At 64.8% G+C, this 26019-nt stretch overlaps 2 protein-coding genes across 2 annotated transcripts; both read right to left on the bottom strand.

Moving 5' to 3' along the window:
- Positions 1-689: 689 nt before the first annotated feature.
- On the bottom strand, positions 690-10876 carry LOC135287094 (actin filament-associated protein 1-like 2). Its single transcript, XM_064400415.1, has 17 exons — positions 10262-10876; positions 7116-7244; positions 6943-7017; positions 6753-6829; positions 6465-6549; positions 6164-6396; positions 5914-6093; positions 5641-5724; positions 5351-5435; positions 5066-5283; positions 4838-4962; positions 4631-4748; positions 4416-4524; positions 3383-3541; positions 2365-2519; positions 2168-2278; positions 690-1161 (listed from the first exon to the last, which is right to left on the bottom strand). The coding sequence occupies exons 1-17, from the start codon at positions 10275-10277 to the stop codon at positions 1135-1137; spliced, it is 1986 nt and encodes a 661-aa protein (XP_064256485.1). The 5' UTR covers positions 10278-10876; the 3' UTR covers positions 690-1134.
- A 138-nt stretch (positions 10877-11014) lies between these two features.
- Positions 11015-25549, bottom strand: DMTN (dematin actin binding protein). The gene is made up of 17 exons (XM_064400416.1): positions 25392-25549; positions 20482-20539; positions 19888-19943; positions 18644-18718; positions 17352-17507; positions 16570-16614; positions 16373-16481; positions 15133-15189; positions 14908-15060; positions 14707-14816; positions 14524-14629; positions 13708-13769; positions 13557-13605; positions 12939-12946; positions 12676-12735; positions 12507-12587; positions 11015-12429 (listed from the first exon to the last, which is right to left on the bottom strand). Exons 3-17 carry the CDS (start codon positions 19903-19905, stop codon positions 12316-12318), a joined length of 1203 nt encoding a protein of 400 aa, XP_064256486.1. The 5' UTR covers positions 19906-19943; positions 20482-20539; positions 25392-25549; the 3' UTR covers positions 11015-12315.
- Between the last annotated feature and the right edge of the window lie 470 nt (positions 25550-26019).

The raw sequence follows: 26019 nt of genomic DNA, 5'->3' as shown, positions 1-26019 counted from the left end.
GCTGCGGATCCCGCAGGGCTGGGCCGGGCTGGGAGCGAGCAGCGTGGAGGACGGAGGGGTTGCGAAGGTGCCTCAGCCATAAAAGTGCTCCGCGGGCAGGGCTGGGTGGGGTGTACGCGGGGCACCGGGGTGGGGACTGACCCCACAAACCTGGATGGGAACAAACCCCCCACACAGGGCCAGGGCATCATCCTACCCGGGACTGACCCCACAAACCCTTCACCGGCATGGGGACTGACCCCACAAACTCCTTCATTGGGATCAGGATTGACCCACAAACCCCTTCATCAGGATCAGGATACCCCCCATAAACTCCTTCACTAGGATTGGGATTGACCCCACAAACTCCTTCCCTGGGATGGGGACTCACCCCACAAACCCCTTCCTTGGGATGGGGACAGACCCCACAACCCCCTTCACCGGGATCAGGACTGACCTCACAAACCCCTTCACTGGGATCAGGATACCCCCCACAAACCCCTTCACTAGGATTAGGATTGACCCCACAAACTCCTTCCCTGGGTTTGGGACTGACCACACTAACCCCTTCACCGAGATCAGGACTGATCCCACAAACCCCTTCACCTGATGGAGCCTGCATTCACCAGGACAATGACAACGACCCCACCCCCTTCCCAGCTCACCCTTTCCCACAGCACAACCCAAGTTTTACGACATTTTTTCTTTAATTCTCTAAAAAACAAACATTTCTCCAATTAAACCCAAGCCCTGACAAGCACAGCTGCTGGAAATGCACCCAGGGCCCAGCCCGGGTCCCGCTGACTCCAGGGAATGGACAATCGGGTGCTCCCAAACCCGTGTCCCCCGGGATTTACCCACACCCACCCCTGGAAATTCGGGGTGCCCACACTGGGGACAGAGCCAGCAGCTCCCGAAGTTGTACCCGGGGATTTTTACCCCAAAACCGAGGCGCTGGGGCGGGTGGGGATGCGGCAGGGAAGCCCCCGGGTGGAGAGCTGATACGTGTGTGTCGATATATCTGGATACAAAAATAGATGTGCGTAGTTGTAGCGCTGATAGTGAGGGATACATTCAAATTCCAGGCTGATCCCAGGCTGGTCCCGCACGATCCACGCGCGGCCCGATGGTCTCCGGGAGGCTCCCGCTCCGTGCTCACATCGCAGACTTCATCTCCCACTCCTGGACAGATTGGGGGGGTCAGTCCCTCATTTCCCTGTTCTGTGGGATCCCCTCAACCCTTCTGTCCTGGATTGCCAAGCAAATTGGATTCTGTTTGGATCTGCATGGCAGCTGCCTTCTGTTCAGTGGGCAGTTCTCCTTATCTCTTCCACACCCAATCCTTCCTGGGGGACATCTGCTGATAACAGGCTGTGGGATGTCCCTGCATGGCTGATAACAACTGCAGCATCCACTGGGAGATGTGAGCCCAGGGAAGAGCCCAGCATTCCTACCCGGATAGAATCCGGAGCTCTGGAACACTGCACGGCTTCTCCACTGGATTCCCAGAGGAGCAGCAGCTGCCCCTTCCCCTGGATCTTCAGAGGAAGACTGCACCCTGCTACAGGATCCTGCTCCAGCAGAGCCACCCTGGCACTGCAGGAGGGCTGAGCCACAATTCCAACTGGACTTTTCCAGGATCCCTGCTCCAGCAGAACCACCCTGGCACTGCAGGAGGGCTGAGCCACAATTCCAACTGGACTTTTCCAGGATCCCTGCTCCAGCAGAGCCACCCTGGCACTGCAGGAGGCTGAGCCACAATTCCAACTGGACTTTTCCAGGGTCCTGCTCCAGCAGAGCCACCCTGGCACTGCAGGAGGCTGAGCCACAATTCCAACTGGACTTTTCCAGGATCCCTGCTCCAGCAGAACCACCCTGACACTGCAGTCACAATTCCAGTTGGATGCTGCCACCTCCCTCACCCACAGGGTGTCAGGCTGTGTTCTGACTCTGTCAGTGTTGTTTTCGTTTACTGCATTGTTTATTTTATATTTTTATTTTCTTCCCTAATGAAGAACTGTTATTTCTACTCCCATATTTTTGCCTGAGAGCCCCTTAATTTCAAATTTATAGCAATTCAGAGGGAGGGGATTACATTTTCCACTTCAGGGGAGGCTCCTGCCTTCCTGAGCACACACCTGGCTTTCCAAACCGAGACCCTTCCCCTTCCCCCGGGTCCCGGAGTTACCTTTGTCTTCCTCATCACATTTCCCCTCCCCACCGCGACCGGGGACGGCGGCGGCCTCAGGGCGCTCCTGGCCGAGGTGGTGCGCTTCAGCAGCGGCCTGAGGAACGATCCCTGGGGGAAAAGCAGCGGAGGAAGGGTCAGGAGTGCCCCCCAAACCTCGCCATGCCTGTCATGCACGCCTGCTCTGGTGTCCCCACCTCGGAGCCAGCCGAGCTGGCGGTGGCGGCGATGTGCCCCTTCAGCGACCTCCCGAGCGCCAGCAGGTTCATCTCGGAGCCGGCCTTCAGCCTGCCCTTCACGCCCCGCTCCAGCTGCCCCACCTTCTCCTCCAGCCTGGGAAAGGCTCTTTTCCCTGCAGGGACAGCAGGAGCGCTGCCAAGGCGGGCACCCCAGCCCTGCCAGCTGCTCCGGCCGGGAGCGGGCAGTGCCCGGCCCAGAGCGCAGGGATGGGCTCTCCATTGAGGGAGTGGAGAAATTATCTCTTGTCTTCTTTATTTTTTTAAAAAACCTCAGAAGTTTATCTCTTTAATTGGGTAAAAAAGACACTTTACAGGACTTTACTTCAAACTTAAGGATAGCTAATTGGACAGAAGGTAAAAAGTCTTGCTTAGGCAATGTTGGAACCTCTGACTGCCCTGGGTGGCTCGAGACCCTGGCAGGGGGCTCAGAGACCTTGGCACAGAGTCAAACACACCTCTGCCTTCGATTTTAACCCACGGAAAAAATGACCAGCTTTGTGTGAAGATTTACAAGCCGCAAGAGTTTGAGTAGAATGATAGTTAATTTGTCACAGGGTGAAAAAGGAGAATTTTGGGGTTTTTAGAATGGAATCGAAGGCAGAGGTGTCTTTGACTCCGTGCCAAGGTCTCTGAGCCCCTGCCAGGGTCTTGAGCCACCCAGGGCAGTCAGAGGAATGTCCTGGGTTCCCACAAGGCAATTTGCTAGAACAAGAAGAGAACAACAGAACTAATGGTTTTTGTAGGGTGTTTTACCAGGAGCAAGAGCTTTTTGCCCTCAGCTCAGGTTTTCTCCGTAAAGAGCTTTGTTAATTTGCCTTTTATTGAAACCTTTCTGTTTCTAACACCACTACAGAAGCCACCTTGCTGATTTTGTGCTACCTGAGCTATTTCAGGAGTGATGTGTTTCTCTGAGAGCTCACAAGCCCCCGCTCAAAGGGATCATGACAGCACCAGAGCCCCCCCCGGGTGCTCCTACCGACGAGGACATCCCGCCCTTCCCGCGGCCCCCTGCTCTGGGGCAGGGTCTGGGGCAGGGGCAGCGTGTGCTGGGCGAGGGAGGAGTCCCTGCTCTGCAGGCTGGGGCTGTCCTTCGGCAGCTGGGCGCTGGCAGGCCGGGCCCGGAGAGCGGCTGGGGCTGCGGGGAACGGGAGAGAGGGTCAGGAGGATGGGCAGGGAGAGAGGGTCGGGAGGAAGGGGAGAGAAATGATGATCAGGAGGAAGAAAAGAGGAGGGAGGGTGAGGAGGAAAGGAAGAGACAGGATGATCAGGAAGAAAAGAGAAAGGGTGATCAGAAGAAGAGTACAGAAAGGGTGATTGGGAGGAAGGGAAGAGGAGAGAAGGTCAGGAGGAAGGGAAGGGAGATGGTGGGAAAGAAGGGAAGAGAAATGATGATCAGGAGGAAGAGGAGGGAGGGTCAGGAGAAAGAGAAGAGAAAGGGTGATCAGAAAGAAAAGAGCAAGGGTGATCAGGAAGACGAGTACAGAAAGGGTGATCAGGAGAAGGAAAGAAGAGGGAGGGTCAGGAGGAAGGGAAGAGGAGGGAAGGTGAAGAAGGGAAAAGGAGGGAGGGTCAGGAGGAAGAGCAGGGAAAGGATGGTGGGGAGGAAAGGCAGGGGAAGGATGCTCAGGGGACAGAGGAGGGACACTGCGGAGAAAGGGAAGAGAAAGGATGATCAGGAGGAAGGGAAGGGAAGGGAAGGGAAGGGAAGGGAAGGGAAGGGAAGGGAAGGGAAGGGAAGGGAAGGGAAGGGAAGGGAAGGGAAGGGAAGGGAAGGGAAGGGAAGGGAAGGGAAGGGAAGGGAAGGGAAGGGAAGGGAAGGGAAGGGAAGGGAAGGGAAAGCATTATCAGGAGGAAGGAAAGAGAAAGGAAAATCAGGAGGGAGGGAAGAGGAGGAAGGAAGGCCGGGGGAAGGACACAGAAATCCCATCTCTCACGGGCAGCGCTGCCTCCCTGGCAGCCCGGGGAGCCGGGGAAGGGGGGCCAGCCCTGGGGCACCCTTCCCCTCTCACCTGCCTGCGCGGGCCGGGCACGGCCCGGGGCGGGGCTGCTGGCACCGCAGGGCAGGGCAGACACGGCTCTCGGCCGCTGCCCCGGCGCTGCCCGGTCCAGGCTCTGCTGCTGCGGAGGGAAGCCCAGAGAGGCCCGTGGGCAAGGGGGCGGTGGGAGCGGATCCCCCCGCGCTGGGGGGCACGAGTGGGGGGCAAGGGGCACCGGCAGAGGTTACCAGCTGCTGCAGCCGCTCCGCGTTGGAGTAGAGGTGTTTGGGGCTCTCAGCCGGGGGCTGCCCGAAGGGATCGTCCATGTACGCGTTGGGGGTGGGGACGCGGCGCAGCAGCAGCCCCCTGCAAGCAGGAGGGGTCGCGTTACCGGGGGGGTCGCGTTACCTCCCGCACCCCGCACGGAGCCGGGGCTGGGGGTCCCAAAGCCTTACCCGGCAGCGGGGCGGCTGCTCGGCCGGGGGGGTCTCGGGGGGGGCCCGTCCTCCTTCTTCGGCTCCTCTCCTCCCCTGGCCTGCAGGGTCTTCAGCCAGGCTTCCCTTTCCTCGTCCGAACGGGCCTGGTGTGGGGCAAGGTCTGGGCTCAGGGGTGCCCCCGGGGCAGGGTCTGGGCTCAGGGGGTGCCCCCGGAGGGACACGGGGGGTGCCCTGGTGGTCCCTCACCTGCAGCAGGGCGAGCTCCCGGCCGCGCTGGGCGATGCGGATCCGCAGGTTTTGGGGCGAGCCGGGGGCCGCCCCGGGGGTCACCTCGCAGCCGTCCAGGCGCAGGGCGCACACGGGGCGCTGGGCAGCGCCGGGCTCCGGGAACATGCGCAGGGCTCCGTGCCGGACCGCGCACCACAGGCGCTGCCAGCGCCCGCGCAGCCGCACGGCCAGGAACCCTGCGGGCAGCCCGGTCAGGGCCACGGCGCGGGCACCCCCCGAGCCCCGGCCCCTCGCAGCCCCCACCTCCTCTGGCGTCCTCTCCGGGCCGCGGGCTGCGGGCAGGGCTCTGCCGGGAGCGGTTCTCCTCCTCCTCGTCCTCCTTGGCGAGCTGGGGATGGGGGGAGCCCCAGCTCTGTGGGCTCTCAGCCTCCTCTCCTCTCCCTCTCCCTCTCCCTCTCCCTCTCCCTCTCCCTCTCCCTCTCCCTCTCCCTCTCCTCCTTTCCCTTCCCTTCCTCCTGATTATCCGGGAGCCCAGGATATGGGCTGGGGTGTATTCCCGAGCGGTTCCCGGGTTTCCCGGGGGACCAACTCACCCTGCTGAGCCTGGGGGCAGGGGACGCGGGGCCCCTGAGGGCTGCCAGCCCGCTCGGGGCATCGCTGCTCACCTCCTCGATCACCTGCCGGGGGGAACGGGCAGCGCTGCACCCCGCGCTCCGGCTGCCCGCCTGAAACGGCTCCGCACAACCCCGAGAAGGGAACTGGGGGCACACCGGGCCACCCCCAGCCCCCCGGGAGCTCCGGAGCAGGGCTGTGCCCCCACCGCCCCCTGCCCGCCCCGCTCCTGCCCGGCTGCAACACCTCCAAACCTTCCTCCAGTCCTCAGCCTGCTGCCGGCTCTGGAAGCCGATGACCAGCGCCTCTCCCGCCGTCCCCGTCACCTTCAGGGCGTGGGGCATCTTCTTGCCCCGCTTGTCCTTGTAGGTGACCCGGCAGCCGCGCAGGTCCAGCTCCAGCACCGGCTGCAGGTCAGCGGCGCACCTGAAGCACTGGGGAGGGGGCACGGGGGGTCAGGGGCGGTCACGGAGCCCCCTGCCCTTCATCCATCGCCCTCCTCACCAGCAGCACGTGCTCCCGGACGATGAAGAGCTGCTTCGCCCACCGCCCGAGCCAGCGCTTCCTCCAGAGGAAGCCGCAGAGCTGCGGCTGCGGGCGCCCGGGGGTCTCGGCCTCGGCGCTGGGGGCCGCTGGCCAGCGCAGGTAATGGGCCCGGTCCGTCACGCCTTCCTCCTCCTCCTCCTCTTCCTCCTCTCCGTACGACTCGTAGTGGCTGCTGTCGCTGTCGCCACCGCCTGGGAGGCGGGATGGGGTCAGGGCGGGGGGCGCGGGGTGATGGGGAGGGGGCGCGGGGGGGCCTCACCGCTTCTGCCGTGCCCGGGGGGTTCGGCGTCTTCGTAAGAGTCGTCGGCTCCTGGGGGGGCCGGGGGGACGCCCGGCTCCTTGTTCTGGGGGCACAAGGGGTGTTCCAAAGGCGCTGCCCCCGGGCAACCTCGCAGGGTCCCCAGGTCACTGCCGGGGGCGGGTGGGCACCAAAAAACCTTCCAGCCTGGTTGGACCCCCCCCCCGAGAGCAAGACCGGCCGGCGGTGCCATCCCTGGCATGGCCGGGCCCCTCTCCCACCCCCCCGAGCCCCCCCAGCCCCTCTCACCGCTCCGTGCGGGCTCGGGGCGCTGCCCGGACGGCTCTCGCAGCCTCTGCCCCCCGCTGCATCCGCGCTCCTGCAGCCTGCGGGGAAAAGCGGCACCGGCAGCGCCGTGCTGGGGCGCTGCGGGGTCCGGGACCCCCCAAACCACGCGTGGAGCGGGAGATGGGGGGGTGGATGGGAGCGTGGCACTCACCCGGGCTGCTCCGGCCCTGCGGGGTGCCCGGGGAGGGCGAGAGGCAGCGCATGATCATGTACTCTGCATCCTCTGCTGCGGGGGCAGCGCCGGGTCACGGCCCCGCTGCCGTGCCCCCGGGGCTCCCCCCGCTGCCCCCGGGGCTCCCCCCGCTGCCCCCGAGCCGCACTCACACGGCGGGCCCTGCAGCCGGCCCAGCAGCTCGGACACCGATCGCTTCTTGGCCCGAGCTGCGGCGCTGAGGCTCTCGCGGTCCAGGAGGAGCAGGAAGGAGCGCAGGTCCGCCAGCAGCTTGTCCAGGTCTGCAGGGGACAGGGACAGCTTGTCCAGGTCTGCAGGGGACAGGGACGGCGACGTGCCACCGCGCCCTCCAGGCACCGTGTGGGCACGGGTGCCCATCGCTGCCCCCGCACTGGGCACGGCTGGGGGGCCCCCGATGCCCTGGGGGACCCCCGATGTTATGGAGGGGTCCCCAATGCCTTGGGGATGTCCCCGGTGTTATGGAGTGTCCCTGATGCCATGGGCGGTTCCCCGATGCCATGGGAGTGACCCCGATGCCATGGGGGTCCCTGATGCCATGGGGGTCCCTGATGCCATGGGGGGTCCCTGATGCCATGGGGGGTTCCCGATGCTATGGAGGGGTCCACAATGCCTTGAGGATGTCCCCGATGCCATGAGGGGTGACCCTGATGCCATGGGCGTGTCTCCAATGCTATGGAGGGGTCCCTGATGCCATGGGGGTGTCCCCAGTGCCTTGGGGATGTCCCCCATGCCATGAGGAGTCCCCGATGCCATGGGGGGGTTCCCTATGTTATGTATGGGGTGTCCCTGATGCCATGGGGTTCCCCGATGCCATGAGGCTGTCCCCCATGCTATGAGGGGGTCCCCGATGCCATGAGAGGTCCCCATTGCAATGGAGATGTCCCCGATGCCTTGAGGATGTCCCAATGTCTTGGGAATGTCCCTGATGCCATGAGGGGTCCCCGATGCCATGAAGGTGTCCCCCATGCTATGAGGGGGTCCCCGATGCCATGAGGGGTCCCCGATGCCATGGTGGGTACATGCCCACTCCCACCGGCCCTGCCCTGCTCCGGCACCTGCCCCGGCCGGGCACAATCCGGCCATTGACGGACGCGGGGGGATCGGGGGAGGATGAGGAGGGGGCCCTGCGGGGATGAAGGCTCCTCTGTTGCGCTCACAGAGCCGGTTTGTTCCCGTCGGACCGGGGCAGCCGCGGCCGGGGCTGCGCTGCTGCTGCTCCTCCATGTGCGGAGGAGGATGAGGAGGAGGAGGAAGGGGAGCCCTGGCAGGCTGGAGCAGCTGATGAAGGCTGACATGCCGGCCATTCGCCCACCGAGGGCGGGGCAGGGGTCGGGCTCAGCGCCAGGCGGGGACCCCGGCTCCGCCACGCCGGGAAGGACAGAGGGACAAGGACAGAGGGACAAGGAGCTGCTTTGTGCCTGGAGCAGGGACAGCGGGAGCGCCGGGCCAGCAGCTCCGCCACCCCGCGCTCCCCCGCGAGACTCCGGGCACGGGGACCTCTGTCCCTCTGTCTCTCTGTCCCTCTGTCCCCCTGTCCCGCTGTCCCTCTGTCCCCGTGGGGGCAGTCTGGGGCCCAAGCAGGTGCTGCAGAGCAGGACCAGGGGTACCCCCAGTCTGTCGCCTCTCGCCGCTCCCGCAGGGCCCCCCCGCCCCGGGCACCTCCCGGTGCCACCACCGGAGCGGGCAGGGGTCCCTCAGTGCTCGGGGTCGCTGCCCGGCTCCCCCCGGCCCCTTCCAGCCGCTCATCCGGAATTGGTTTGGAGCTGGGATCAGACATTCCCGACCCGCTGCGGGAACCCAGCGCGGCCTGGCACAGGTGCCAGCTGCGCCCGCACCACCCTGCTCCCTGCCCGAGTCCCCCTGCCACCCCCCAGCCGGAACGGGACAGTCCCGGTGGAGCCACCCCAGCCGGGGTGCTCCTCCCGCAACGCCCCGGTGACCCCACATTGCCGAATCCCAAATTTCTCCGGGTTAGCAGGGATGCGGTGCGCCCCAAAAAGGGGGGGCACCCCTGGGTGAGGTGAGGGCAGGAGCCCCCCCTGTGTGTGACAGGGGCCCGGGCGAAGCCCCCTCCCCGGGGGTGCTGGCACGGGGGACCCCCGTCCCCTCCGCGTCCCCGGACGGGGAGCACACACCCTGCCCGGGGGGACAGGAAACATCTGGCAGCGCGGCCCGGCTGAGCAACGCCGCAGCTGGGCCCAAACATCTGGATTTCCCTGGAAACCGGGGAAGGGAAGGGGGGGAAGAGCTCCCTGCGGGGAAAGCGGCGGGGGCTGCGGCAGGGGCGGGCTGCAGGGACCCGCGGGCGGCGCGGGGCACACGGGGACTGTCCCCCCTGGCCGGCGGGGCTGGCTCTAGCCCTCCCTCCCTTTCTGCTCTCCTCCGCCCAGGCCGAATTCCTGGGCAATGACATCTCCGTCCACTCGGCCTTTTGCCCTCGCTGCCCCCACCCCGCTCCCCCCGGCCGCGGTGCCCTCGCTGGGGCGGCGATCCGTGCCCGGCCGTGCCCAGCCGTGCCCAGCCGTGCCAGCAGCCGGTGCAGGGCGGGCAGGGGCCGCCCTGAGCCCTGGCCCGGTGCCCGTTCCCGCTGCCGTGCCAAGGGAAAGCGGCCGGGATGGAAAACATCTGCCTCGGTCTCCAGGGCGGGAGGAAAACGCCCCCCAAACACACACAGAGCGTCTCCTAGCAGAGCTCCCGCTCCCGCGGGACGCGTCCCGGCACGGTGGCATCCTCCTCATCCTCGTGCCATCATCCTCACCCTCGGGGGAGGAGGAGGAAGGACGGCGCGGCCCCAGGGATGCCACGGGAACGCGCAGTGCCCGGGTGATGCCAGCGCGGGCGGCGATTTTATCTGCGGGGTTTTATCCGTGCCGTGGGGCGTGCGGGGGGCGCGGGGGTGACCCGGGGGACCCCGGGGGTGGCTCTGGCCCAGAGCGGGATGACTCAGAGCAGGCTGCAGGGAGCTGCTCGCGGCCGCAGCGTGACTCGTCATGTGCGGAGGCTCCGGGCCACGGCTGCAGGGTGGGGACGCTCCCCCTCCCCCGGCTGCTGCACCCCCAAATTGCCCCTGGGAGGCCGCTGGAAGGGGCGCTGTCCCCCCTCCACCCTGCCATGGCACCCCAGTGTCGGGGGGGACACGCCGTCCCTCCTTGTCCCCTCACGTCCCTTCCCCTCAGCTCCCACCACCCCCTTTTCTCCCCCTCCTCTTTCCCCGAACCCCTTTTCCCCCGTTTTGGAGTTCGTGCCCCAGCCCTGCATCCCTTCGAGCCCCCCGTACCTCGCTGCCGGGACATGGTGCGGGAGCGCTCACATCGCGCCGGGACCGGGACCGGGATCGGGATCGGGACCGGGATGGAAATCCGGGCCGGGATGGGGATCGGGATCGGGATCAGGATCCGGACCGGGATTGGGACCGGGATCGAGATCAGGAGCGGACCGGGATGGGGACTGGGAGCAGGATGGGGACTGGGATCGGGATTGGGTTGGGATCAGGACCGGGGTCAGGATCGGACCGGGATGGGGACTGGGACCAGGATGGGGACCGGGATCGGGATTGGGATCAGGACCGGGATCAGGATCGAGACGGGGACCGGGACCGGGACGGGGATGGGGATCAGGACCAGGACAGGAATCAGGATCGGGATCAGGACAGGAATAAGGATCGGGATCGGGATCAGGACAGGGATCGGGATCCGGACCGGGATCGGGATCAGGACAGGGATCGAGACCGAGACCGGGATTGGGATCGGGATCCAGATGGGGACTGGGATCGGGGTCGGGACTGGGATCAGGACAGGGATCGGGATGGGGACCGGGACCGGGGCAGCGCTGGCCTGGCCCGGCCCGGCCCGGCTCGGCTCGGCTCGCACACGCCCCGCGGGCCCCCAGCACAGCCCGGCCGGGGCGGGAGGAAGGCGGGGAAGGCTCCGCGTCCTCCTCGGAGCAGCACCGCCATCTGCAGGGACCCGGGCTCGGCTCCGGGGGGACTTTTGGACGAGAGGGGGAAGCAAAGCTGCGCAGCCAGGCTGGATAAAGCCATTTCACCTTTAATTGTAAGCAAAAAATCACTCTCACGCGGATTCTCCGACACCAGCAAATAAAATAAACTCTAACAAAAACAGAGAAAGTGAATCACTGTAGTCCAGTCCGAAAACAACCCATATTTATATATATATTTATAGATATGTCGTTTGTAGCAGTGAAAGGCGAGTATGGGCCAGTGAATTCCCGATAAATTACATTCTTTACATCCCAACAAGGTCTAGCGGCTGGAAAGTGGCTGGAAACAAAAACCGGGGAGCGTGGAGGGGGCGGGGGGTGCGGGGAGAGAGGGGTCCTGCCCAAAACGTGTGCCTGGAGAGGGGAGGGGGCGAGGGAAGGCGCCGAGCCCTGTCGGCATGGCCGGGAGGGGACGGTGGGAGCCGCGGTGCCATCGAGCCCTGCTCCAGTCCACTGCCCAGCTCATCATCCGTGCCAGCTCAGCGCCCTCCTGGGCCCCCAAAATCATCACACCTGTGCCCCCCAAATCATCGCCCCCGTGCCCTCCCGTGCCCCCCAAATCATCACACCTATGCCCCCCTAATCATCACTCCAGCACCCTTCTGCGCCCCCCCAAATCATCACTCCAGTGCCTTCCTGTGCCCCCCAAGTCATCACACCTGTGTCCCCCAAATCATCGCCCCTGTGTCCCCCAAATCATCGCCCCTGTGCCCCCCATCCCCAGCTGGAAAGCTCCAGGAGCTGCCCCAGGGACCCCCACCCCCCTGCCCCCCCGGGGTGCTCCCCCTGCCCAGCCCGGAGCCGGGGGGCACAGGGGGGGTTGGCAGTGTCCTTGGGGTCCCTCTGCAGCCCTGGCACAGGAGGGACGGGGGCACAGAGCTGGGGGGGGTTAAGCTGGGATTTGGGCCTGGCTTTGCCGGGAGAGCGTCGGTGTGGCAGTGTGAGCCCCCAGGCTCCTCCCCAGCCTCAGGGTGGGGCACAGGGGCACCTCGGGGGGCACCCCGGGGTGGGCGCTGGGGGCAGCGGACCCGCAGGGAGGAGGGGACCCCCCAGAGCCCCCCTGGCAGAGCCCAAAGCAGAGCCAGGCACGTTCAGGGGGAAAAAGGGGGGCACAAAGCCCAGAGACCCCCCCAGCCCTCCCCTCCTGGCAGAACCGTGCCCAGCCCCCCGTGCCAGGCGGGCTCGGTGCCCCCAGCCCCATCCGGCAGCAGGAGAGAGGCGGGGGGGGCAGATCTGGGGGGGCTGGGGGACGGGGGGACCCCAATAAAAACCGGCTGAGAGCCCTAAAGCGGTGACACGGCGCGGCAGGGACGGAGCTGGCCCGAGGAGGACTCAGAAGAGGAAGGCTTTCTTCTTCAGCTCGTTGCGCTTCCACAGGGCCAGCTTGCCGAACTCCTCCGGCGACATCTCGAACACCTTCAGGAAGTCCTCGGGGGACAGGTGGCGCTGCGGGGAGGGGACACAGCGCTGTGACACAGTGCGGGGACCCCCCCGGAGCCCCCCCAGCCTGGCACGGCCCCCACCTCCAGCCTGGTCCTGTCCACGCCGGGCGGGAGCTTCACGCGGCCTCGGTTCGTCACCATCAGCATCTCATAGGGGTAGATCTGCGGGTGGGGGGGACACGGGGCTGTGAGACCCCCCCCGGGCTCCATCCAAGCCCCCCCGGCCCTGCCCAGCCCCCAGCCCGCTCACCTTCTGCTCCAGCATGCTGGGCAGCGAGTTCCCTCTGTCCATGCGCCCGCGCTGGCCGTTCTGGGGGGGCAAAGCCTGAGGTCAGCCCGGCCCCCCCCCCCAATTCCACCCCCCTGAAGCCGAGCCGAGGAGAGGGGCTCCAGCCCGGGGGTGCCAGAGCCACCCTCCCCCCTCCGGAGACCGTCCCCTGGTGGCCCCCGTGGTCCCTGTCCCCCCGTCACCATCTCGCTGGTCTCGGTGTCCGCGGCCAGGTGAGCTCTTACCTGCAGGGCTGCACAGACAGAGGGGGGGCTCAGCCTGGGGACCCCGCTGCGCCCCGCAGTCCCACTGAGCCCCCACTCCCAGCCCCTGGGGACACCCCCACACCTCCCAGGACACCCCCACACCTCCCAGGGCACCCAGGACATTCCCGGGAACATCCCCCGGGACACCCCCACATCTCCAGGACACCCCCACCCATCCCTCCAGATCATTCCAGAATCCCCGGGACACCCCCACACTCCCAGGGACAGCCCCACATCCCCAAAACACTCCCACTTCCCTGCAGGACATTCCAGCACGCCCAGGACACCCCCAGATCCCCAAGACAAACCCACATCTCCAGGACACCCCCAGGACAGCCCCAGATCCTCAGGAAACCCCCAGAACACCCCCACACTCCCAGGGACACCCCCACATTCCCAGGAACAGCCCCTGGGACACCCCCAGGACACTCCCACACCCCCAGAACACCCCCAAAACACCCTCAGATCCCCAGGACACCCCCAGGACACCTCCACATCTCCGGGACACCCCCACACCCTCAGGACACCCCCAGGACACCCTCAGACCCCCAGGACACCCCCAGACCCCCAGGACCCCCCTCCCTGCCCTTCCCTCACCTGGGCTGCCCTTCTCGCTCCCCGCCGAGCCGAACTCTGCCGACTGCAGCTGCGGGGGGACAGGGACAGGGACAGGGTCACAGGGTGACCCCAGCCCCCTGAGCGGGCGGGGGGACCCCGGGCAGGGGGGGGACAGCCGAGAGCCGCTTACCCGGGTGAGGGTGCTCCGGCCGGAGGCGGGGAGGGAGGAGCTCTTGGAGCTCGTGTGGAGCGCTGAGAGAGAGGCAGAGACCGTCAGGGACTCTGGGGACATTTGGGGACAGGCAGGGACCTCTGGGGACATTCGGGGACAGGCAGGGACAGGCAGGGATGGGCAGGGACATTCAGGGACCTCTGGGGACATTCAGGGACCTCTGGGGACATTCAGGGACAAGCAGAGATGGGCAGGGACCTTTGGGGACATTCGGGGACAGGCAGGGATGGGCAGGGATGGGCAGGGACATTCAGGGACCTTTGGGGACATTCCGGGACAGGCAGGGACAGAGAGGGACATCATTTAGGGACAGGCAGGGATGGGCAGGAACCATCAGGGATGGGCAGGGACCACCAGGGACAGGCAGGGACCTTTAGGGACATTTAGGGCAAGGCAGGGATGGATACGGATGGGCAGAGACTGTCAGGGACCTCATGGGACCATCAGGGATGGGCAGGGACTTTTAGGGACATTTGGGGACAGGCAAGGACCATGAGGGACCATGAGGGACAGGCAGGGACAGACAGGGATGGGCAGGGACGAACAGGGGTGCAGGCAGGGAATCGGGGTTTGCAGGCGGGATTTAGGACATACAGGTGGGGTTTGGGAGGTGCAGACAGAATTTGGGGGATAGAAGGGGGTGTAGGTGGGATTTGGGGATAGAAGGGGTGCAGGTGGGATTTGGGAGGTGCAGGTGGGATTCGGGGATAGAAGGGGTGCAGGCACCCAGAGATGAGGAGGGAAAGGGCCGGCATCCAGAACGATCCCACTCACACGTGTGGAAAGGCGTCCGGTCCGGCAGCGAGCGAGTTTTCCTCCGGATCGGGAGCGACTTCTCCATCTCCTCCTTCAGGATCAGCTTCCCGAGGTTGGAGGTGACCTGGGAACCGGGGGACACCCGTTGGGATCGGTGCCAGCGCACCCCCAGCCCCTCAGAGCTGCCGCCCCGCCCCTGACCTTGCTCAGCTCCTGCCGCTGGAGCTCCCGCAGGTTCTTCATCTCCTCCGTCAGATCCTCATCCTCCTCCTCCCCTCTCTTGGACGCCATCCGCCTCCTCCACTCGGTCTCTGCGGGGAGAGGGATGTTCCAGCCATGTTGCAGCTGTTCCCAGCCCTCCCTGGGGGCTCCAGGAGGGACAACCCCGCCGGTGCCACCTACCCACGACGGCCAGCGACGGCGGGCAGGGCCAGTAGTCGGTCTCGATCTTGGCGGGCTGGTTGGGATCCGGGGGCTGCGCCGCCGGGAATTTGGAGGATTCGATGATCAGGTCCTCGATGAGGTGCTTCCCGTGGTGGGCGCTGGAATGGTGGTCTGGGGGCACGGCGGGGGTGAGGCAGCAGCCCGGGGTGCCCCATCCCATGGGGTGGAGCCCCCCGCACTCACCTCTCTGCCGGTAGATCGGGGGCTTCTTGTAAATGTTGAGCTCTGTGGTGTCGGTCTCTGGGAGAAAAAAGGGATTTGGGGTTGGGAGGGGGAAGTAATGGGGTTGGGAATGGGAGTTCGTGGGGTTGGGAGCTCATGGGGTTGGGAATGGGAACTCATGGAATTGGGGGCTCATGGGGTTGGGAATGGGAACTCAGGGGGTTGGGGGCTCATGGGGTTGGGAATGGGAACTCATGGGGTTGGGAGTTTATGGGATTGGGAATGGGAACTCATGGAATTGGGGGCTCATGGGGTTGGGAATGGGAGCTCATGGGGTTGGGAGTTTATGGGATTGGGAATGGGAACTCATGGAATTGGGGGCTCATGGGGTTGGGAATGGGAGCTCATGGGGTTGGGAGTTTATGGGATTGGGAATGGGAGCTCGTGGGGTTGGGAGTGGGAGATCATGGGGTTGGGGGCTCATGGGGTTGGGAACGGGAACTCAAGGGATTGGGAATGGGAGTTCAAAAGATTGGGAGTGGGAGATCATGGGGTTGGGAATTGGGAGCTCATGGGGCTGGGAGTGGGAACTCATGGGAATGGGAACTTGTGGGGTTGGGAATGGGAGCTCATGGGATTGGGAGCTCATGGGGTTGGGAATGGGATCTCAGGGGGTTGGGAATGGGAACTGATGGAGTTGGAAGAGGGAGCTCATGGGATTGGGAGCTCATGGGGTTGGGAATGGGATCTCAGGGAGTTGGGAATGTGAACTGATGGAGTTGGAAGAGGGAGCTCATTGGATTGGGAATTCATGGGAATGGGAACTGATGGGGTTGGGAATAGGACCTAATGGGACTGGGAGTGGGAGCTCATGGGGTCAGGAGAGGGAGCTCATGGGAATGGCAGCTCATGGGGTTAGGAATGGAAGTTTATGGGGTTGGGAACACATGGGGTTGGGATTGGGAGCTCACGGGGCTGGGAACAGAAACTCATGGGAATGGGAGCTCATGGGGTTGGGAACGGGAACTCATAGGGTTGGGAACGGGAACTCATAGGGTTGGGAACACGTAGGATTGGGACTGGGAGCTCATGGGGTTGGGAACAGAAACTCATGGGAACGGGAGCTCATGGGGTTTGGAGTGGGAGCTCGTGGGGCTGGGAAGGGGCTCCAGGACACCGTGTCAGGCTCAGGCAGCGTGGGGGTCCCGCTCGGGGGTCCCGCTCGGGGGTCCCGCTCGGGGGTCCCGCTCGGGGTCGTTACCGGGCCGGTGGAAGTGCTGGACGCTGCTGCGGGTGGGGGCAGGGCCCTGGCGCGAGGGGGGCAGCGGGGTGCTGCTGGGGGGGCGGCTCTCCAGCCACTCCCGGATGACCTGCGGGAAAACGGGCTGGGCTCAGCGAGACCCCTCCCCAAGCCAGCAGCACCCCCTCCTCCCGCAGCCCAGCAGAGCCCGCACTCACCTCTGGAGATGGAGGAGGAGACATGGATTTGGGAGACAGGGAGCGCTGCAGAAGGCAAGGATTGACTTAATTTTAATTACATTTTAATTTATTTTAATTAATTTTATTTCATTTTTTATTTACTTTAATTAATTTCATTTCATTTAAAATTTATTTTAATTAATTAAATTTATTTTAAACTAATTCTATATTTTTATAATTTATTATGTTATTCATAATAAAAATTTATTAATTTATTTATTATTTATTGCTTTATTTTTAAATTTGTTTTATTTTAATTTATTAATTTATTTATTTAAATTAATTTTATATTTTTATAATTTATTATGTTATTTATAATAATTTCTTATTAATTTATTTTTAATTTATTGCTTTAAAGTTTATTTTATTTTAATTTATTAATTCGATTTTATTTATTTAAATTAATTTATATTTTTATAATGTATTATGTTATTTATAATAAAGTTTTATTAATTTACTTATAATTTATTGCTTTATTTTAAAGTTTATTTTATTTTTATTAATTTTATTTTATTTATTTTATTTCAAATTGAATTTATTTTCAAATTAATTTGAATTAATTTTAATTAACTTCATGTTTTTTACTGAATTCTAGCAATTTTAATAACCTTCACAAACTCCTACAAATCACAATGAATTTTAATCAATTTCAGACATTTTTCTGCTAGAATTTTTTCCTATTATTCTAGAATTCAATTCCACCTCAGCAATCCATCTATCCAGGTGGGATCCTCCCAAAACCCCCCGGGAATCGCCCTCACCTCGCGGCTGCGGGGCAGCTCCACGTGCTCCATGAGCGAGTAGGTGAAGTGCGGCTCGTAGATCATCAGGTCGGGGCGCTCGATGTCCAGGATGGCCTTGTCCTTGGGGATGGCAGCCAGGTCCTTGTAGCCCAGGACCTCGTTGTCCATTTTGGCCTGGAGTGAAGGAAAATGCTTTTATTTGGGGCAAAGAAGGGGATTTTTTACATGGTCCTTGTAGCCCAGGACCTCGTTGCACATTTTGGCCTGGAAAGGAGGGAAAACGCCTTCATTTGGGGGGAAGGGAGGAAGGGAGGGATGAAGGGAGGGAGGGAGGGAGGGAGGGAGGGAGGGAGGGAGGGAGGAAGGAAGGAAGGAAGGAAGGAAGGAAGGAAGGAAGGAAGGAAGGAAGGAAGGAAGGAAGGAAGGAAGGAAGGAAGGAAGGAAGGAAGCCTTCATTTGGGGTGCAGAAGGGAAGGAAGGAAAAATGCCTTCATTTGGGGTGCAGAAAGGAATTTTTCTGAGGTCCTTTTATCCCAGGACCTCATTACACATTTTGGCTTGGAAAGGAGGGAAAACATCTCCATTTGGGGTGCAGAAGGGAATTTTTTACAAGGTCCTCATAGCCAAGGACCTCGTTGTCCATTTTGGCCTGGGAGGAAGGAAAACATCTTCATTTGGGATGCAGAAGGGGATTTTTTACAAGGTCCTTTTATCCCAGGACCTCGTTGTCCATTTTGGCCTGGAAAGGAGGGAAAATGCTTTTATTTGGGGTGCAGAAGGGAAGGCAGGAAAAATGCCTTCATTTGGGGTGCAGAAAGGAATTTTTTATGAGGTCCTCATAGCCAAGGACCTCATTGTCCATTTTGACATGGAATGAAGGGAAAACATCTTCATTTGGGGCAAAGAAGGGAATTTTTTAACGAGGTCCTTTTATCCCAGGACCTCATTGCACATTTTGGCGTGAGAGGAAGGGAAAACATCTTCATTTGGAGCACAGAAAGGAATTTTTTATGAGGTCCTCATAGCCCAGGACCTCATTGTCCATTTTGACATGGAATGAAGGGAAAACATCTTCATTTGGGGTGCAGAAGGAATTATTTATGAGGTCCTGTAGCCCAGGACCTCGTTGTCCATTTTGGCCTGGGAGGAAGGGAAAATGCTTTTATTTGAGGTGCAGAAGGGGATTTTTGGGAATGGGGAGGGTTCACCCCCTCCCAGGCCGTGCCAGGGGGACGGAGAGGGTTTGGGGGGATCACATCCCGACCGCAGGGATTCAGGGATGAGGCGGGAAGGAGGGAACAGCTCCTTACCACGATGCTGGAGGGAGAGCCGGGAACGCTGGATCCGCGGGAAGAGCAGACGCTCCCAGGGGAGGTCAGAGGCTGCTGGGTGGAAAAGTGGGGGGGTTTCAGCCCAGGAAGGGGCTCGGGGGTGTGCTGGGGGGGCAGGGGACACCCCTGTGCCCGCGGAGCCCGCATTCCTTGGGGATGGGATGGGCAGGGGACAGCGGCTCGGCCAGGACGCGCTGCCGCTAGATGGTGCTGCCAGGCTGGGCTGGGGACGAGGAGGAGGAGGAGGAGGAGGAAGGCAAGGCCCTGCTCACAGCGGCCTGTGCCCTTGGCCCCCAGCCCCGTGTGCCCTCCCTGCGTGCGGGGCTCCCCCTTCTCTCACACCCTGCCAGCACCCCCAGCACCTCCAGCACCCTGCCAGGACCCCCAGCACCTTTCCTGGACCCCCAACACCTTTTCCTGGACCTTCCAAACCTTCTCTGGACCCCCAGCACCTTTCCCAGACCCCCAGCATTTTCTCTGTACCCCCAACACCCTGGCCGGACCCCCAACACCCTTCCCTGGACATCCAAAACATTTTCTGGACCCCCAGCACCTTCCTGGACCCCCAGCACCCTGTTCTGTACTCCCAGAACTTTTCCCACGCCCCCAGCACTTTCTCTGTACCCCCAATATCCTTTCTTGGACCCCCAAGACCTTCCTTGGACCCCTAACACCCAGTTCTGCACCCCCAGAACCCCCTCTGGACCCCCATGACATTCCCAGGCCCCCAGAACCCTGTTCTGTACCCCCAACACCCTGTTCTGGACCCCCAATGCCCAATTTTGTACCTCCAGCACCCAGTTCTGGATCCCCAACACTGTCCTCGGACCCCCAACACCCTGTTCTGGACCCCCAATGCCCAATTTTGTACCGCCAGCATCCAGTTCTGGATCCCCAACACTGTCCTTGGACCCCCAACACCCAGTTCTGGACCCTCAGAACCCTGTTCTGGACCCCCAGACCCCAGTTCTGGACCCCTGATGCCCAGTTCTGGACCCCAGACCCCAGTTCTGGACCCCTGATGCCCAATTTTGTACCTCCAGCACCTAGTTCTAGACCCCCAGAACCCTGCTCTGGACCCCCAAGACCCTCCTTGGACCCTCAGAACCCAGTTCTGGACCCCAAAACCCAGTTCTGGATGCCAGCACCCTCCTTGGACCCCCAACACGCTCCCTGGACCCCCAAACCCCTGCAGACCCCCGAGCCCTTCCCCGCCCCCTCACCTTCTGCAGTCTTTCCATTCAGCTGGGGCCGGCCGGGCTGTGTCAGTCACAGGCTCCTGTGGGCACAGCGGGGCTCTGGGCACTGCCAGGGCGGGCACCGAGCCCCCGGCCGGGGGTCCCAGCTCCCACCGCCCCCCTGGCACGGCTGAGCCCCGCCGGGCACGAGGGTGGCACGTCCCCAATGCCAGACATGGCTGTGCTGGCAGCAGGACACGCGTGGCAGGGGATGCCACTGGACGGGGAGGGACAGGGAGGGGACAGACAGGGACACAGAGGGGACAGGGACAGACACAGGCAGGGACAGACACAGGCAGGGGACAGGGAGGGGACAGACAGGGACACACAGGGGACACACATGGGACAGGGATGGGACAGGCAGGGGACAGGTGAGGGACAGGCAGAGATAGGGAACGGGCAGGCAGGGACAGGCAAGGGACAGAGAGGGGACAAGGAGGGACAGGCAGGGAATGGGAAGGGGAGAGACAGGGATAGGCACAGGGAGGGGACAGGCAGGGCAGGCAGGGATAGGCAGAGACAGACAGGGGACAGGCAGGGACAGGCACAGGGAGGGGACAGCGGGGACCCCGCACTCACCGCTGCCTCTGTGGCTCCACATCCCTCTGGGCGCCGACGCCGGGCTCGGGTGTTCCCTCTGCAGGGAGAGGACAGAGCTGGCGGTGACCCGCAGGGCGAGCGAGGGACAAGCCTCCCCTTGTCCCCACGCTGTCCCCACGCTGTCCCCCGTGCCGGCTGCGTGGCCCTGCGCGCTGGCTGCTGACGGTGCTGGCCGGCGGAGCGGGGCCGGTGTCGCCCTTTTGTGCCGCGGCCTCCAGAAGGCTCCAGCGGATCGGGACGGGCTCGGCCCCCGGAGCCCCCGGGGCCCGGGCCTGGCCGCGCTCTGGAGCCACAATGCGGCGCACAAAGGGGAAAATTCCCCATTCTGCTCCCAACTTCTCCTTTCAGAAGGGAGGGATTGGGGAAAGCTCGCGGGGGCCGGACGGTGACAGCGACAGCGACAGCAGAACGAGCAGCTCCGGCCCTGAGCCCCAACCCTGCAGGGCACGGGGGTGGCAGCGCCTTTGGGGACACCAACCCCGCTGTCCGAGCTCAGAACGCGCTCCCGTGGGACGCGGGGATGGAGCGGGAGCAGATCCCAGCGACCCCGGAGCATCCTCGGGCTGCCGGAGGAGGGGCTCTGCCCGCAGCTCCGCGCCCCCTCCCTGGAGCCCCCCCCGCCACAAAGACCCCCCAGATTTGTCCCTGGCGCGGGGTTTAGCGGTGCCCCCCACCCCCAGCACCCCCCCGGGGACCGGTGGGGTGGCACCCCCGGCGCGGCACAAGGCTGGCATTGTCCGGGCGGGCACTGCCCTGAGCTCACACTTTCCAGCGCCCGGGCCAGCCTTGCCCCCCGCCCCCGGTGGCGCTCGGGACGCGGTGGCAGCGAGCAGATGGAGGCGATGGCGGAGAACGGGAGCGCGGGGAGGGCGGGTGCGGGGAAGGAAAACAAACCCGAGCCGGGGGTGCGGAGAGAGACGCCACAAAACCGGCGAGGGGTGCCAGGCCTGCGCCACCACCCCGGCCACGGTGCCCCCCCGCTCCGGGGACGCGGGGACAGCTTATCGGGCGCGGGCAGGGAGCCACCGCCCCGATGGCAGCCGCGTTCCCCATGGCAACCTCCAATCTCCCCGCGGGCCCGCGGCCGGCTCCGCGCCTGGCCCGCGATAAGGGCGGCTCGGCTGTTTGGGATTTTCCTGGCCAGGAGGGCGAGGGGGAGCGGGGACAGCGCGGGGGGGGCGCAGCGTGTCCCCCTCGCAGGGAGATGCTGAGGGGAGGGAAAGGAGCCGGGCAGGGAGCGTGGGAAGAGGAAGGAAGGATGGATGGATGGACGGACGGACGGACAGGACACGCGCGGGCGGGGCTCACCGGGATGGAGGGGGGCTGTCGCCCCCCCGTGAGGGGAGCCAGGGCTGCGCTGCCGCGGGAAGAGGCCGGTTCCCTCCTCCCCACCCCGAGGAAATCCGGATTTGACTTTTCGCAGCCGCCAAAGCCATCAGCGCCCGGCCCCGCGCCAGGGGCCAGGCCGTGAGAACCCCCCACGGCCCGGGGGGCGGCGGGAGGGGACCCCCAGCCTTCCTCCATCACCCTCCTCACCCTCCCTTCCCTGCCCGTGCCACCGTGTGCCCGAATCGTGGCGCGGCTGGCGGCCAGCAGCGACAAGGGGGGGACACCCGGGGTCACAAGTTCCCTGAACAGACGGTTCCCGCCAGCCCTGGAACGGTGTCCGGTGCTTCCCAGCCCAGCCCCGGCCTCCTCCTCCTCCTCCTCCTCCCACCGCAAGCTCGGAACAAACAGCGCAGGCGAGGCCCGGAGCATCCTCGCCGCTCACCGGGGAAACCGAGGCACCGCCACACGCGGGGCCCCACCGGCAACCTGATCGCGACAGCGGCGAGCCACGGGCAGCTCGCGGGTCCCCGAGCCGCGGCCCGCCGGTGTCCGGTTCCTCCTTTGTCCTGTTTGCGCCGCTGCCATCCCCGCGGCAGCGAGCCCGTGCCTATCGATCGCTCCCGGGCACCTCGGTGGCCTCAAAAGCCACCAGCTGCCAGCCCCGGGCGATTTTCCGTGGCTGGCATGGAGCTGCCGCGGGCACGGGGATGCTCCGTGCCTCAGTTTCCCTGCATGGGGGGATAACAACAACCCGCCCGCCCCATCCCGGACGGATGGAGATGAAGGAGGCATTTCCACCTCCTTGGGTCCTCCCATCCGCGGAATCCGGGCCAACGCCGCTGTCCCCCGGCCCTGCCGGGACACCCGAGCCCCGCGGAGAGGGGGGAGACATGAGCTGAACCCCAAAACTGCCGGGGGTGGCGGGGGGCTCCTTGCCCGCCCCCCTGCCCCGATGGCCACCCCGCAGCCCGCTCGGGGCCGCGCCTCACGTGGCTCGTAATCCGGGATTAACGCGGGATTAGCCTGCTCATCCCGCACGCGGAGGGACCCGCTGCGGATGTGTGAGCGGGCCGCGCCCTCGGGGCTCCGCCGGGGGTTTGGGGGAGCCCCCGCGCCCCAAAATCCCCCCGGTTCTGCCAGTCCTGGGTTCGGCCCCATGGCACGCCCAGCATTGGGGACCCCGGGTGGGGGCCTGGGCACCCCAAAACCGTGCCTGGGGGCACCCGGGGGGGTCGCACCTGACAGGACAGTGGGAGGTGCGCGGGGGTCCCGAGGGGGCGGGCGGTGGTCCTGGAGTGAGCCCAGCCTGGCCACCCCCCTGCATGCCCACACCCCCCGAGACGGCGCCATCCATGGACAAGAGATGGGGGGCACGCCCCAAATTTGTCCCCCAAATTCTCCCCCTAAATCACCCCCGATGCTCCGTGGAGGTGGGGAGGAGGGGATTTGGCCCCTCCGGGCTCTGCCAGGGGGGTTGGGGCTCCCAAAAATCCCGTGTCGGTGGCGACCACCACGGCCAGGGAGCATCAAACCCTTCCCGGGGGGGTGGGATTGGGGGGTGCCCCCCCAGCAGCAGCGCTGAGACCCCACAAATTCCCTCCTCAGGTGGGGCTGGGCAGGGCTGGGCACTCCCGGCCTCCTCCCGCGGCACCCGCGGTGCCCGTGGCGATGTCCCCGGGGAAGGGGCGCGGGGGTGTCCCCGGGGGGGCTCGGGGAGGGGTCCCCGCCCTTCCCCCAGCCGGCTGTGGGGACGAGGTGGGCGACAAAATGTGGGGCACCCCCGACCCGCCCCACCCCCGGGAGCGGCGGCACCGAGAAAGCGACGGGAAAACGGAGAGAGCGGCCCCCCCGCACCCCCAGCCTGTCCCCAGCCCTGCCGGCCCCGCACTCACCTAAGGCCGGGCACACCGCATCCCTCCGGCCGCGGGGGGATGCCCGGGGCTCGCTCGCTCTGCCGGGGCTGCGGCGCATCCGAGCGGGGCGCGGGCGAGCCTATCAGCCCCGGCAGCCCCGGCCCCGATAACGCGGCCGGGCGGCGTGCGGGGGAGGCTGCGGGAGCGCGCCCGGAGGCTGCGGGAGTGCGCGGCTCCCGGAGGGGGGGTGGCGGCCGCGGGGGTGCCGCTCGCCCGTCCCCAGCTCGCTGCTGGCTCAGTCCCTTTCCCAACAAGAGGAGAATTAGCCGGCATCATGACGAAGCAGTATTGGCCGCCGCTCCTCCCGCTCGCCCGGCACAAAGAGGGAGGAAAACAGGAATAACCCGGCCTGCCCCGCTGCCGGGGGCAGCCCGGAGCCCCCGCACGCCCCCAGCCCCCGCTGGGCACCGGGCGCGGCAGCCCCCGCCTCCCTCGCAGCCCCTCGGGGGGATTTGGGCACCCCCAGCCCCTCTCGGGGGGACTGAGCGCCTCGCGGGGCTGCGGCAGCGTGGGGAGGGGGCTGGGGGTGGCAGCTCCCGCCCGAGCCACCCCCAGGCTGGGTCTGGGGGTGCTGCGCCCACCCCTCGCTGCCCCGGGAGGGGGAATCCAGCGGGAATTTCCACCCGCGGCACCGGCGCAGCCCAGGGAGGGGTGGGAGGCGCTGGGAATCTGCCAAAACCGAGCGCTGGGCTCCGGCCGCTGATGCCCCCACGCCCCGATCCCCCCCAAACCCTGGGGGTCGCGGTCCAGCCCCGGCCCGGGGGAAGGGCTGGGCAGGGCGGGGGGGCTGCGGCCCCCTCCATCCCTCTGGAGCCTCTCGGAGCCGCATCCCGGTGTCCCGGCACGGGAGCGGAGCCGCGGCCGGACCCCGCCGGGGGCGGCGGGGCTGCGTTGGTGCCGCAGCGCCGGGAGCCGGAGTCTATTCCCGGCTCTGTGTGGGAGCGCTGCCTGGCGACAGCAGCGCCCGTGCTGGGGCTCCTCCTCGCTGCTTCTGCTCTTCCCTGCCTCAGTTTCCCCCCACCCGGCTCAGCAAAGGGCTGCTGGACCCCTCAGATGCACATCTGGGGGGGATGGACACGGAGGGGGAGGCAGAGCCCGGGGATGGAGCCCGGGGTGCACAGCTGGGGGAAAACACAGCCAGGGCTGCACATCTGGGGGATGCAGGCCCGGAGGTGAACATCTGGCGGGGACACACGCCCAGGGGGATGCACACGCGTGTCCTTCAGCGCCAGCGCCGGCCTGGCGCGCCGGAGCATCCCGGCCCGGGCTCGGCCGCGCCGCCGTCCCCCCGCACCCGGGGGGCTCCGCGGCCCCCGCCGCCCCCCGGGGCCGTGCCCGTGAACAATCGCGGCCGCCTCTCCCCCGCCGCTAACCCAGTTTCTCAAGCATGAAGACGACGGCAGCGGCTGCTCGGCGGCCGCCACCTGCGCCCGGGGGCCGCTCGGGCTCCCGCCCCGGCCGTGGCACCGCCGCCCGGCCCCGCGCTCCGGGGTGCCCCGGGCACGGCGGGAGGAGCTCGGGGGAGCCCCGAGCCGGCTCCAACGCGCAGCGCCCCACGCTCCCACCCACAGCCGAGCCCGGCCGCGCTCGCCAGCCCCGGCCCGGCGCAGGGGAGGCCCGGGGTGGGGGGCAGGGGTCCGGCCCTACCTTCAGGGGAGCCCATGGCCCGCCGCAGGCTGCGCTGCCGCTCCGCCGGGAGCCAGCCCCGCGCCGAGCATCGCCGACCGCCCCTGCGCCGCACGCGCGTTGCCACAGCGACCGCCCCCCGCCCGCCGCACCGGGAGCGGCTCCGGGAGCGGCACCGGGATGGGCACCGGGATGGGCACCGGGAGCAGGAGAGGCCTCGGGCTTCGGCGAGGGGCGGAGGAGGCGCAGGAGCGTCCTGGGGATTCACAGGGGGAGGAGAGAGGGCAGGACAAGCCTGGGGATTTAGTGAGAGATGGAGGAGGTGCAGGACAACCTCTGGATGCTCAGAGGGATGGAGGGAGTGCAGGAAAATCCTCTGGATTCAGAGAGGGATGAGGGAGTGCAGGGGCATCCTGTAGATGCAGAGAGGGATGAGGGAGGGCAGGAGCACCCTTCGACCTCAGCAAGGGATGGAGGAGTTCAGGACAATCCTCTGGATTTAATGTGGGATAGAGGAGGTGCAGGACAATCCTCTGGATTTAATGTGGGATAGGGGAGGTGCAGGACAATCCTCTGGATGCTCAGAGGGATGGAGGAGTGCAGAACAATCCTGGGGATTTAGCGAGGGGTGGAGGGAGTGCAGGGGCAG

The sequence above is a fragment of the Passer domesticus genome, chromosome 28, assembly GCF_036417665.1.
Source record: "Passer domesticus isolate bPasDom1 chromosome 28, bPasDom1.hap1, whole genome shotgun sequence".
NCBI lineage: Eukaryota > Metazoa > Chordata > Aves > Passeriformes > Passeridae > Passer > Passer domesticus.
The sequence above is the reverse complement of the archived record's forward strand: the minus strand, read 5'-3'. Positions and strand labels throughout refer to the sequence as shown.